General features: G+C 37.1%; 2 protein-coding genes across 5 annotated transcripts in view; one reads left to right on the plus strand and one right to left on the minus strand.

The window, feature by feature from the left end:
* ghrhrb (growth hormone releasing hormone receptor b) overlaps window positions 1–5720 on the plus strand; it is a 75426-nt gene extending 69706 nt beyond the window's left edge. The window contains exon 13 of the mRNA XM_026147033.2: window positions 1015–5720. Within this exon, the coding sequence (XP_026002818.1) occupies window positions 1015–1221 (207 nt within the window). The 3' untranslated portion in view covers window positions 1222–5720. The remainder of the gene's footprint in view (window positions 1–1014) is intronic.
* A 2133-nt stretch (window positions 5721–7853) lies between these two features.
* adcyap1r1b (adenylate cyclase activating polypeptide 1b (pituitary) receptor type I) overlaps window positions 7854–14723 on the minus strand; it is a 42151-nt gene continuing 35281 nt past the window's right edge. For 3 of the 4 annotated variants that reach the window (XM_026147031.2, XM_026147030.2, XM_080291635.1), the window contains 8 exons: window positions 13828–13960; window positions 13556–13709; window positions 13414–13474; window positions 13258–13327; window positions 13083–13174; window positions 12011–12140; window positions 11265–11306; window positions 7854–10230 (listed from right to left, as the gene is read on the minus strand). In XM_026147031.2, coding sequence (XP_026002816.1) covers window positions 9838–10230; window positions 11265–11306; window positions 12011–12140; window positions 13083–13174; window positions 13258–13327; window positions 13414–13474; window positions 13556–13709; window positions 13828–13960 — 1075 coding nt within the window. In that variant the 3' untranslated portion in view covers window positions 7854–9837. The remainder of the gene's footprint in view (window positions 10231–11264; window positions 11307–12010; window positions 12141–13082; window positions 13175–13257; window positions 13328–13413; window positions 13475–13555; window positions 13710–13827; window positions 13961–14723) is intronic. The other variant, XM_026147032.2, reaches the window with a different exon arrangement.

The following is a 14723-nucleotide window of genomic DNA, read 5'->3' on the forward strand; positions in this document are numbered from 1 at the left end:
TCACTTGGATCACTTGGAAGAATTGAACATGATAATGTTCAATTCTTCCAATCCTATTGAGATAAAGAGATGAATGTATTTGGCCAACAGACTCCGGTGGCCCATCATGACAGTGACAGGATTTAGGACAGGACCCCTGGGAATCTAGACGCTGGTGGTGGTGAAAATGAAGGTTGATCCTTTAAACTATGCAACATGGAGGCTGATTGGTCCAAAGAAGGCAGGCAAGAAGATGATTGGAGTAGAGTAATGATAACAGTACTGAGTTTGAGTTAGTTAAATTTACCCTTTTAAATTTTTCATATTTATTTCCTATCTTATTCATAGCCTTTTCCTCTTTTTTTTTTCTTTAGGTCACGAGCAGTTGTCTAAGCATTTCACTGCATATCGTACTGTGTATGACTGTGTACGTGACAAATAAAATTTGAATTTGAATTTGAATTTGACAGTGTAGAAAAGCAGGGATGTAAAGAACAGAAAAGCAGCCTTACATCAGCGAAAGCAGGAGGAAGACTGATTACAGATTGTTGAATGCACAAGCTTAATTTCTTCCTTTCCAAGTGCCACTCAAGGGATTCTCTGCTGTATTACATAAAATGTCACTATATTACAATTACTGTAACTGTTGTGTTGTATAAATAAAACTGAAGGGAATTGAATAAACTAATAAGATGTCAGGAACCTCACAATCTATAGGCACCTGAACAATGAGAACTATTTAGAGATGCCATTTAATCATCGTGCTTAGAAAAGCACTAATCAGATTAAAGCACCTGAGTAGCAACAAGAAAGACTTGTAGTGTTTTGAAATAATTACTTTTTGTTTTACTATCTCTTACTAGATGAGGCATATTTAACAAAATGTGCATACTGGAAAGGCTAAAATTGGTTTAGTTTAGTTCTCTTTTATATGGTAGAGAAAAAAACACTTGGAAAGCTTCATGCAGGTACATTGTGTATTTCCTGCTTCTAAAAACAGTTATTTGGAATGTATGTTTTCCATCTTGATTTCAGGTGCAGGCTGAGCTCAAGAAGAGGTTTTGGAAGTGGCAGACTCAGAGTTACCTGAGCTACAGTAAACGACGGCGCACCCTGTTCACTGAAAGCAGCACAATCACTCAGATATCTGTCCTGGACAAATCTAGCCCAAAAGATAAGCCAGGCTCTGAGACACACGCCCTCACCAATACCGTCACACACAGCAACGTCTCGGCTGTGTGAAAAACAGCCGACAGCACGTAGTTGTCCTTTTCTACACCTGCCTGGTTAGCAGAGACTAAATCACAGAGCCTGATTGTTGAACGTTTAAGGTACCTCCTAATTTGTATGCTACATTTTTTTTTTAGAAGTGTGGGACTTGTAGGCTTACCGTACACTAAGTCTAATTTGAGTTCAGCTCATTAATTCATAACATCCTATACATCATTTCACATTAAACCTTTCTCCATGATGACACTAGATATCATGTTGGCAGAACAAGAGGTCATTTGTTTTTTGTTTTTTTCAGATTTTGTTTTTATGCTCCGGGGCCCCTCCTCCACATCTTACTCACAACCACCAAATTTTTTTCTTGCCTTGTTTATCACAAAACCATGTCTTGAACTGCTCAGTTTTGTGGGTGACTGTTTTAGTATTTAGCTTTCATTCTCATTATTTTCTTCCAACCTGCTCTTAAAAGGAAATGGGCAAAAATAAATAAATACATATGTATTCATTGTTGTCTCAAGCAGGCGCCAGACAGACAGTTTTAAATGTATAATTACAGGCGAATCAATTTTAAACCTTTCTAAAATTCTGAAAATTGTATCACTCCTTTTTGCTTAGTTGTTAGTGGTTGTCCAGTATTGATAAATCTATTTATTGATTAGAAAACATGAATTAAACTGATCCTGTTACGCTCATTTCTAGCTCCATAATTTTATATTTGGAGAATACTAGAATAGCTTTGCATGACAGTTCAAAACAATCCTTATTGTTTTATACTGGGCTTTAGTGCTGTCCATCCACTGTTTGAAACAAGCTCCTTCCTCCTTTTATCTGATTGGTTCTCCCCTAACAGCAGATGATCATATTTGGGAGATCTCCTCTCACTTATGTTGTAGATTACTTCTGCAGCCAGTGACCTCGTTGTGACCATTCAACACTGTAACAGTTTAGTATATGAAAAAAAGGAAAAGCAGAATAAAATAAAATAAAATAAAACAGATATACAGAGCATACGTAGTTTTTAAAACAGGTTAGTGAGAGACAGAAAAGAAGATGAAAACAGGGTAAGGATGAAACGACCATGTACTTTTTACTAAATATTCTTCTGTTTGCTAATTCTAAGGTGAGCACAGCTCATGAATGAGTTTTCTTTCTCAGTCTCCAGACTTTACCAAAGCCCTGTACATACAATAGTTAGTTTTTAAATCACTGCTGAAGTAAACAATAACACATGTTAATTAGACTAGATAGTTATAAACTATATATAAATGCTGGACATAGCTTTGGGGTATAAAAGTGATGCCAGTGCAAAAGTGCCTTACATTTGGGATTTTTCACGGCCAGTAGGGGGCAACTCCTCTGGTTGCAAAAAGTCTTGAGAGAATGACGCTTAATTCAATTCAATTCAATTCAGTTTTATTTATCACCTAAGGTGGTTAATATATTTTAATGTAGACTTTACAATAATAAATAAATTAGCTCCCTCTTGGGGCACTTTATGCACTGACTCGGTAGTTTCAGCTCACAATGATTAAAATATAAAGTTAATTTTGTTCAAGTTTGTCATTGTCAGCGTCAGAAAAAAGACTTATTCTGGAAGCGGCTTGTCAGTCACTGGTATCCTTGATTTCATTTCTGAGCTAAGTCGTCAGTGAAACATCAAGATGGCAACAGTAAAATTGCTCAACTTGAAGCTTAATAGGACTTCAGTAACCAGTGGGTGTTGTTGTGGTGGCTGTGTACATGTCTTATATACAGTCTCTGGTGATGACAGATTAAGTAAGGGACACAAAGGATTTCTGTATTGAAGTACAGCCTGAAATTATTTTAAAAAGTGATTTTATTTATTATGTTTAAATACAATAAGCCAGCATGCAACTACCGAACACTGCTGTTCCCCAATGTTCCCTAATGTTCCCATCACAATCGTACAAGGATACATAAATTCAAATTTTATTAAGACTTAAAACACTGGCCACTTTCTCAGAAGACATTAGGCAGCTGTTCAGATTTTTCATTTTGATTTAAACTATCCAACAATAATCATCACATTGAAATTTAGATGCAACTTAGTAACCAGACTAGCAAGCTAACACTGATAGTAGCTGATTACAGAGCTCTGGCTAATGTTAGAGTCTTTTTTCTTGGCAGTAAAAAACACTTGCTCCCTCAGCAGCTTCACGTTCCCAATTTAGTCATAGCCAGTTATATTTGCTGTTACACATGACATGCGGTGCTGCTTGTAAAAATGAAAACTCTGGGGAAATGTTCACAAAAGACACTACTCTAGTTGCAGACACTTTTGACACCTCTAGACCTGAGGCTAGTTTTTCATGTACTAAATACAAATAAAGAGTTCCTTGCCCACAGATCAGAAGAGGACCTAAACATGTGTTCCCTAAAAATTCATGGAAGCAGATTTTGTAGGGGTACAATTTCTCAGTCTCAAAATTATTAAAAAAAAAATAATTTTTTGAATATAAAATAGATCCTCAATCAGATGATTTTTTGTTGTTTTTTGGTTTTTTTGGTACCTTCAACTTAAATTATGTCTGTGATTAAACGGGATGTAAAAGAAAAGTCTAAAAGGTCCCACATACATGTTCACTGTGGCATTTAAGAGCTCTAGTGAACAGTGATTAATGGCATGTTGAATGTTGGGTATTGTATTGTAATCAAGTTTCAGAGAGACAGGCCGATACACATTACACATTGCACAGTGCACTTGTGCACATCTGGAGCACTACACTGTAAAATCTATTTATTGTGAAATTATTGTTTTAATGTCTCTGTGTGAATGTAAATAGACTTCAAATAGAGTTTACATATATTTTATGATCTTGCAGTTCGACTTACAGATTTGTACAACCACCACATTAAATGACCTTCTTATCATAGTAAATAAAAGATAGTTAAAATGTTTAAAATTCCCAAGTTGATGTTTATTCAGTTATATTCAGTTTTGTTTATACAGCACCAAAGCACAACCGACGCCTCAAGGCGCTTTATATTGTAAGGTAGACCCTACAATTATACATACAGTGTACATTCAGCATTTTTTGTATCATACTGTACATACATGTAACTTACTTTTATTCTTATATACTATAATATTACAAAATGTTGAAAATGAAAAAGAAGTGTTTGTGTACATGTTCCTATTTATTAGCATAGGTTCAGATAAGTCTAGTTACTAATTACTAAGCTAATGCTAATGCCAACACTGATCCAGAACCTCTTTCCTCTAATAAAGAATTTTGATTGATAGGCTGCTTTTACCATGTTAACTGAGTACTGATGTGGTATCACTCTGTCTTTTGACACAATAGGAATTACGCATGTATGTAGACTGCATACTGCATACACAGATATGTACATGTGTATACATTTCAAGTGTTGTCCATGAAAGACATATAACCTTAATCAGCTACTTACCAGGATAGTGCCTTTTCTCATGCGGTATAGCTCGATGTTTCCCAGCAGTTCAGCTGGACTGTAGGTTTGCATCCAAACTCTGTGTAATCCAGTAAGACTGTGATACTGTACCACATGCTTTTGGCTTTTGCTGAGCTATGTGATAAATGTGTTGCTCTGTTGAAAATTGTATAATTAGGAAGTTAATTTTTATTGTAATGAGGGAAAAAAAGCTATGTATGTTGTGTGGACCTTGCAGTTTAGATTGTTTTCATTTACATTGTAGGAATTGGACAATGCCCCCCCCCATTTTACTTATAAGTGTGATGTGAATGTTTCTCATGCAGGTTCCAGTTTACTACATGTGTGCAAGTTTCTGCTTTGGTCTTTGCTTCTACAGGGAGGAGATACATAAGCATACGGCTGGCTTTTAATCAAGCATAGCATTAGTTCACAAAGTGAAGCTCTGCCGCAGGCCCAGTAGATCAGCTGGACTGAGTGTCAGCTCACATCAGCTGATGGCTCAGCTGATATTCGTTTACACGTCCAACTGATAATGAAGAGCAAATTATTTCAACTGTACTTCATTTCATTTTTTTTTTTTAAATAGCACCTATTAACCACAATACTCATCTCAGGGGACTATTGTAGTATATCTTATACTTGCTTGCTGCTTAATGTTGTGTAACAAACAGAGTCATACTACTAAATATAAACATGTAGTAAATGTGCAGAAAGAAATATTATTCTTTTGATGACAATGGACCTCCCTGAAATATTATTAAGTATAATTTTGGTGGTGTCTTTGGCCCTAAATACTAATCCTACAGGAAATGTTGGGTAATGTATAAAAAACTCCATAAAAGAGGGCTGGTGCCACCCTCTGACCCCTCTGGATGTTGCCCTGATTAAATCCTAGAGTGCTCAGTTGTTATATGAACAGCAGTCTTTTAAAAAATAATAATAGTATTTCAAAGATTTACATCTTTGAAATACAAAACAGCATTAACAAACAACATTGAAACAACAAGTTAAAAACATTTATTGTTGATATTTACATGATGTACAAAAAAACCCTTCTAATGTGCACCCCCCCCCCCCCCCCCCCCCAAAAAAAAAAAAAGAGAGATCAAATAAAAAGGAGCTGATGAGCAGACAGGAGCAGACTCATAGCAGAGATCTTGAAGTTAATTTTACATTCAGCAATCTGAATCTATGATGAGCCCCATAGCAATCAGTACAATAAAACAATTGAAGAGACAGCATATGTCAAAAAAGAAATTCATTAGAAATCAACTTTGTTGTCATGCTATACAAAAAAAACAACCCAGCAGTTTTTATGGCACTGTACCTTTCCTCATGTTTGTGAACATTAACATTCAAAAAGTATTTAATGGGTCATGATGGGACTTAAACTACAATCTGATAAAGCATTCACAGTTGAAACCCAATATCTGTGTTCTAGCTTATTAATTGCTTCACCCACTCGTCGGAGGGATTTAAAACAAGGACACAGCTCAGATTCCCTTAATGGCATGGAAGCACGACCCTCCCCTGTGATTACGTCTGCTGGTCAAATGAGATCAAAATGTTTTAAAGCGCATGCATCAGCCGATTAGAGTACAGAGGCATTACAGGAGGCTTTATACTTTTAGCAAACACAATCACCATTTACTAAAAGTAAAAATATGAAAACAATCACAGCGCAGTTTTTGAATGACAGCTATTTACTTTGAACCACAAAAACTTTTTGCAAGGTACACTAGCAGCTTGTTTCTGTCTTGCACATTTACACTGCAGTTTATTTAGTCACAAAGGTTGATTACACACCTTTCAAACACTTTAACTAACTACTTCATTGTCAAAAACAACAGGTTCCTATAGTAACAGCAACATCTTTGTTTGACATCAACATAGTACTGGCAATATAAGGCTCTAACTTTAATTTTAACATTAAAGGAAATCATAAATATATGGTTTAAAACTGGACTGGTGAGATTGTCAAAATGTTTGTGATGAGCTCAACTGAAGACCCCAAGTGAACCAGAGCAGAGGTGGTGATTGACCAGCCCTTTCCCTGTATGACCCCCCTATGGCTGCTGTTGCATCTGCACTGGTATTGTTTTAGCTCAGACTAAATGCATACATAGCAGATTAGCAGGACAACACAGTTTCTGGTCAGCCCTTCTTTTCTCTCTTTGCTTTTGACTCATCTGAACTCCCAGAAAATGTGAATATTTGCAGGTCCAAAGACGCCTTAAGTTTAGGGGGGAAAATGACACTCTTACAGTTACAAATAGTATCTATGTGAATTTATTGGCTACATTTTAATATCATGTAGAGAATTTCTATGTTTATTAAGAGAACCACTGCCTGTAGTTGTAACCTCTTAACATTAACAAGACTACGCATGAATATATATAACCTAGATGTCTACTTTTTTTTAGTCATACTTTCAAATGAGCCAAAGCATTTAACCTAAACATACATTTGTTTAGGACAATGTTATCTTTACTTTAAAATATCTGTTTAAGTGATTTTAGTCCAAGTCCAAGTTATTATTATTTTTAACTTTTGGGGTTTAATATAAGGCATCTTCTTACCTGTAAATCACCAGAATGATATTTATGGTGTAAATTCAAACAGCCGATATGGAAAACAGCTCAAACTATGATAACATGCTGAACTGAGGAGATGTGGTTTTCTTTTGTTATCGGTCATAAATAATGTGTGACATACTTAGCAAAAATGCATTATGCTAATCAAAGAATTTAATCAGTTTTTGAGTTTTAAAGGTCGTGTCTGTCTTTCATATTTAATAGATAAGAGTTTATCTCCTGTAATGAAGAAAACTGTCTTATTTTTTGCAAATCCCCCAACAACAAATCAAAAAGAAAAATCATTAACCCCTTTCTTTACTGGCTCATGAGAACTTTTTCTCATATTTCTGCCATTAAGCAAAAAAAAAAAAAAAAAACAGAAAAAAAAACAACAACCCCAAAACGGCCCACTAAATTAACCATTTATTAGTGTGTAGACGTGATGTTGTGCTGCACTGTACAATGGCCGCTATATTTAGAAGCCATTATACTGTAGCACTGCTTTACTGACAACACTAACTGGTCATGTTCTCTGTGTCTCCTTAAACATGCTTTAAGGACTTTGAAGGCCTCCGGGGTTAAAATTAGTGTGAAGCATTGTAAAAGCACTTTGTAAAACCCTTTACTTTGCAGTTTAGTTTTTCAAAAAGAAAAGACAAATCTCCTTTTATTTGAACTCATCAACAGAAGTCAAAATACTTATTTTGTGCTTAAAGGCACTTTAGGAGACACAAAGTAGAGTCAAACATGGGGTTTTAGAGGATAGCTGAGTCAGACCAAAAGGAAAAATCTGCAGTGACATCAGTTGCAATGCAAACTTGAGCATCGCAAACAGATACGGCCGTGCAAATACTCACTGAAGAGCCGATTCATTTGTCTTTGGAATGAGAAAATTACCATCTTGGTATAAGTAACATCCATCTCAGCGTACTTGTCTTTAAGCAGAATGAGCACATACAGCATCAGTAACAAAGAGCTGTTCCAAGCGAGGAGAAAACCTCATTAATCAAAATAATTCAAACAGATTTTTCAAATGGTCCTCTGTAAGGAGAAAAATACAAAGGTTTTAGCCCGAAAAAGAAGTGCTGTGATGTTTCTCATGGTCTATATCTCCACTTAGACCATTATAGTTTTATACAGTTTCCTCGTGCAATAGGCTGTGGAGGAGATACATGTAGTACATTAGCTCCACAGCAGCCTGATAAACACTAATAACCCTAAGAAAAAGAAAAAACAACATCCAAAAAACACTGAATTCTCACAAACAACCCACGTGGACAATAAATGCAGTTTCATGCAAGCAACTGAACTCATGACATTTCAGTCGTGTGCTCATTTTCATTGACATTTTCTGTACTATTGGCTGTTAAAACTACAGACCTGCTGACTACATCAGTGTCCTCTTCTTAGACTTTCTAGAGATTAAAAAAAAGGCCTGTTTGTGGTCGCATTTGCAAACCTTAGCACTGTGGACACATCTGAAGATCAACATGATACATATTTTTAACTTTAATGGCATATTACACAGAAATATGTCCATATAATAATCTAGTAAATACTGATTGGTGAAAATTTTCTGTGACAGAAGTTGTCTTCAACTACCTTTATATTGTTTTAAATCTGTCACAGCTGAGGCTGCGAATGATAATACTAAGCTTACACACAGTCACTGTTTGTGCTGCAGTCATTGATAGAAAAAAAGAGGATGGCTTTTTCAGTGTTTTATATGCACCGAAACAGAGGAGACAAAGAGGGATTGTTTTGAATGCGAGTATGATGCCAATGAAACTGGCCAGGTTTGCTTTAGAGTCCCTGATTCAGTCATTAACACTGATAAAGAGGCTGAAAAAGAGAAACTTTCCTCCATGTTCAGGGTATTAAATATACAGCTTCTTTTAAAAGATTACTCCTGGTGTTTAGGGTTAGGGACCCACACCAGAATAAACTGGAGTAGCAGCAGCACTTATCCTTAATTTACATGCTCAGATTGGGGCAGGCTTCACTTCCATGTGACACAAATTATTATTAATATTTATTTATTTTATTATTTTTTCAACCTCATCTTTCACACATCTCCACAGTGTGTAACACAATCGTTTTGTTAAAAAATCCAAAGTCCCAGTTGAGATAAGCGTCGGACACGGAGGACAACAGTTTGTACAAGCTAATAGGAAACTAATCTTCATATTTAAATCCAGCGGCGTGTCCCAGTAAAATATTTACATCAGAGTCACCAGTGTTTACTTTCTTCAGTTAAATCACTTTCCATGGCACAGGCGCTAGGAGATTAATTAAGGAATTAAGTGTAAAGTCATCTAAAATGTATCTTGAGAAAAGTGTGAAACCTGAAGACCAAAGTGTCCTCAGACAGACTGGAATGATCAGTGTGATGGGATACATACTGTATTGTAGAGCTATTTGGTCCCTCTGTGTTGCAAAGCAAATACTGCAACACCAGACAATTCTGAACACCAATACAATATATACAGAGAGAGCCGGCACACATGCCTTTTTAGTGGGGTTCCAGAACGGGAGAGTGAACCTACAGGCTGCACCTGAATGTGTCATTCAATTCACCTGTCATGACCTGTTTGGTCATATTTCATTGGATGTGGACTCAGACAAGTGGCTGTTCTGGGTCGCTGGAGGTGAGTTGGGTTTCCATCATGATTTCATCGGGGTACGGGTTGGGGTAGGGATTGAGGAACGGGTTGGTGAGGCTGGTCATTGGGAGGATTGTAGGTTTGGTGGCATCAGGTCCGGAGGCGGCAGTGTCGTCATCAGACTTGGCGTCCCCGAGAGCGCTGCTCAGGTGGCTGGAGTCTCGGCCTGCAGGCTGGACATGCGGATCTGCGAGCTGCTCTTGCTGAGGATGGACAGCTGCGTCCCCCCGTTCACCCCACTGCTCGCCAACGAAGGATGCCGGTGCTTCAGGTCCACAGCAAAGTACCTGTTCACCGTCCAGCTGCGCCATTTCCTCTTGATCTCCGATTGCACCTTGAGGGATATACTTCACAAGGTCATTATTAATGGACCTCGCTGGAAAGAGACAAGCTCAGTGCCTTCAGGCTCTACATTTCTGAGTGGACTGTAAACAGTCATTTTCTTGTACCAGAAAATGCAGTCTCATGGTTTTACATCTACACACAGTTAAATTAGTCATGCATTCTATTCTAAGAAAGTGCTGAGCTCCAAAAAAAAGTTTCTACTAAAGGGATGAAAATGCGAATGTGCCAGACTCCCTTTACCCCTCGTATTTTTTACAACCTGTTAAACTGAAGAAAGTGTATGTAAGACACACAACATCTTTAAAATTATAAGGGCACGCTGAGACAATGTTTTCTGCTGAGGTCAGTGCTCACTTTCACAATTCATAGCTAGGGAAAAGTCTCTTCATGAACTAATTAATAATGATAAAGTTACAATTAAAAAATATTGTTCAGTACAACATTTTTCTACACTGGGTCATAGTGTTGCTGCCACATTAGCTGTTACACTGTGTTGCTACATTATGTTGTAGACTTCATCTATTTATTCTCCTCTAACACACAGTGTTTACCTGCTGTTGGTTTACCATTATGTCATGTCATTTATTTATCAAACTTTATTATTACTGTCCTTTTTTATTTAATACTTTTTAAAATTTATATGTTCCTTTTTTTATCCTTTATTTATGTAGTTTTCAGAACTGCAAAGTGTTTGTGTAAGAGCATTTTGATTGGCATCAAACTCTAGACAGACCATGGTGTGCTGCAGAAAGGTGACATAATTCATTTAAAAAAATAAGAATATTAATAGTAAAAATGTTTTGACTGTAAATGATATTTTTTTCACTTCAAATTGAATTCTTTAAATATTGACTTAATTAGGAAATATCTGGTGGAGACCCCAAAAATAAAGTGCATTTCTGTTCAATGCAGAGATTCATAACTCAAACCTCAGATCTCATGTATAAATATTTGGATTGAGAGATTATGTGCTGTTATAAAGTACTTTAATAACACCAATGTGTTGTGGTGATAGCTTGCTATAAAAAAGACTTACCTCTCCATTCAGGAAGCAGTAGAGGACGGCCACCACAAAGCCCTGAAGAAACACAGAAAGTCAGAGCATGAGACAAAGAGACTAACTCATCTAAAGTGAACACGATGCAGTCAAGAATCCTTCTGCTTGACTTTAACCATTAATGTGGCAGTTTCAGCTCAGGATGGATGGCTGAATATGCAGGGTGAATAAGTCACGCTGCAAGATGCTGCCTTCTAGTGGAGGTTTATAAATGTTGCTAGCAAAAATTATGTTCTAAATTTTGACTTTGGATTTGAAAATAAATGTAAAAAAATGTTTAGACCTACTTTGCTCATTTCCAGCTCCAGATTTTAATTCTTTGACACTACTAGATCAGAATTTTGTAACTTAAGACTTCAAATTATTAATTATTATTAATTATCTTACTGGGCCTTGAAGCATCCCCTCAGTTCACCCTCTGTGTGAAACAAGTTGTTTTAGCTTCCTTCTCACTTTCTTTAAGTCACATTTATTCTGACTGGCTGCCACCCATAAAGAAAAAGTTTGAATAGGGGGTGGGCAGAGGTTCTGTGCTAATATTAAGGATGTTGTCTCCCTATAAATACAGATCATAAACAACAACAACAACAACAGCTATAAAAACAGATCAAAGAGTAGAAAGAAACTGATGCACTGCCACAATATAGACTGAAAGTTTTTTTCTGAAAATAGTTCACACAGGCATTATCCTTGCCTACATTAGGCTATGCAGGAGAAATAATTACCTGGAAGGATCCGAGCCCAAGCTCAAATACCAGACGTTCCCTCTTGCTGACATTCTCAGGAGAGAAGGCGAACACAGTGTAGTGGATCCCGAACAGAGGAATCAGCAGCAGAGTGGAGCGTGCCAACCTCCTGTAAAGCAAACGCATGAAACACACTCATCATCATCACCATCACAATGAGAGAGCTGTTCTACCAATGTGTCAGTCCTCATACACAGAAGACTAAATTTACAGTAGGGCATATATGCATGAGGATAAATATGCCATTTCAAGGTTTCAAGGTTTTAAATTCAGTCAGTAACATATCTGTAACTTATATATCTATAACTAAACACTTTCCCCCACAATCAGATCAGCGTGAGCTCTGAAAAAGCTGGCAAATCAGAACTTTAACTTGGAGAATAAATAATAGGGTTCCAGGAATCATGGAGCTTAACCCAAGCTCCCACAAGGCTCCAGCTTCCTCCCACAGTGCAAAGGCATGCATGTTACATTGACTGTAGGCATGAATGTGAGTGTGAATGGTGATAGCCCTGTGATAGACTGCTCAAAGCTCCAGTGCCCCTGAAATGTAAGGATGGACAGCTGGACTACATAGTCATCCATATGTATTCAGATCTATCCACAAATGGGTCTGTGACACTGGGGTTACTATTGTATATAGTGAGGTGACTAAATGTAGTCAAGTAAAAAGTGAAATATGTTCTACAAAAATGGAAAGACAAAGTTAAAGTTTTAAGATGCAGAAATACTGAATTTGTCTCCAAAATACCTCAATTTTTTAAAAGTAAATGCTAATAATAATGTGCTAATAATGTGTTTTCATTAACAGTGAAGCAAACTGCATGACAATTCCAAAACTTATAGATAGGGAGAAACGCTCTCCTTATTGGGTAAAAAGTACTTGTTGTTAATTAATTACACAATGAAACACTTATGTTTTAGCACTGATCACAAAATGGTATAAAATTATGTTAAATACACAAATAAGATATTAAACACATTCAAAACAAAATGCATTTACATCTTAACTCATCTAATAAGAAACTTTATGTTAATGTCAAGTACTTACAGGTAAATACTGGATTCATTTCCACCAATATCTGGAGATTGTAACTTCTGAACCAGGATGATGATGATGCCAATGAACAGCACAAAGTTAACCTGTAGAATAAACCAGTTGTATAAAAGTAATACAAATATACTTGACAAAAGAAAGACTGTGTTTTTGCATCCTGGCTTCTCACCATAATTGAAGCCAGCACAGGTCCTTTTATCACCCACCAGATGGCAGCATGGTCATTCATGTCCCAGCAGCTAAGAGTGCAGATGATAAAATGAAATGTTCAGCACATATGCAACAAAAACATGAGACTCTACTTACAGTGTTATTCATAACTCACCCTATATCATCAAAGTGCAGCCTCAGCACTGCCCAGATGGTCACACACACCGTCGGGGTCCCTGAAACCAACATCACCAAGTAAACAACATGACATTTGGAAATATGAATACAACGATAGCATGGCATGTAAGACATCTCACCCCAGCCTATTATGATGTACCAATAGAAGTATCTTTTCTCAGGGAAGAAGGTCTCCACTAGTAACGTGAAGAGATACAGACCCTCGATGAAGAGCCAGAAGTAGTTAGAAAGAACACAGTAGTGGAAGAATATCATCACCGCTCGACACTCCAGCTTCAAGAAAAGACAGATAAAAGCAACGTGCAAGAGAGTGTCAGCAAAGGTGCCACAAACCATCACCAGCATGAGTACAGCCTGCTTTACTGGCACATGTGCAGCTTGTTTTACTCACAGTGTGTATGAAGCAGTGCTCGCTGTCCTCTTTTGCATACAACACGCCGTCTTTGATGAAGACAGAAATAGCTCTTAAGATGAATGACACAAAGAGGTTCATGTGGATGAAGTTCCTGGTACAGTGCAGCTTCCTGTGTGAAGGAATAAATGTGAACACTCTGGATAAAAATTGATTATTTTGTAACTAATATTTTCTTTTCCCTGATAAACACACACAAGTGCTGTTCTGCAAAACACTGATTCACTGTTAACACATAGACAGGATACCAGTGTTAGAAGCATAAGTACTACTACTTCTGCCACATTAATTAGTGTCCATAGCCACTTGAGGCTGGCTCCAAAAGCATATCAGTCTCCAGAGACTTCCATAGGAAAATGTCCAAAAGGTAATACCAGTAATATGACCAATTTGGGTTTTTCTAAATCTGAAGTTAGGGGCGTGGCCATTTTGACTGTGAACCACTGAACTGGACCTCTCTGCTGTATTTGGAAACATTTTAATGGCATTATCTGATAATTAATATGGACTGCTAAGCAGAACAGACTACTCAAATAGTTTGTGCTTCAGTGTTGGTGAGTGAAATTTCAGTGTTTATTGTAGTGCGATAATAAAGACCTATTGGCAGGTATCTGCGTGTTTAACCTGTGGAGTTTATGGATGCCGTATCTTTTATATACAGTCAAGTCTGTCAGATCCTCACACTAACAATTTGTACCAACTTCATAAACTGAGCATCCACAGGCTGACTCATAAATGGCACAGAAAGATTCCATTACAAAGACGAGGTCCTTAGTACTCTTTACTTCACCTGTCAGTGGTTTTGATCTTGTAGCAGATGCATTTCATCTGGTTTAAAGTCAGTCTTATCTCCTATAAGACGTACAGTATTTCTC

The sequence above is a fragment of the Astatotilapia calliptera genome, chromosome 17 (genome assembly GCF_964374335.1).
Source record: "Astatotilapia calliptera chromosome 17, fAstCal68.1, whole genome shotgun sequence".
Lineage (NCBI taxonomy): Eukaryota > Metazoa > Chordata > Actinopteri > Cichliformes > Cichlidae > Astatotilapia > Astatotilapia calliptera.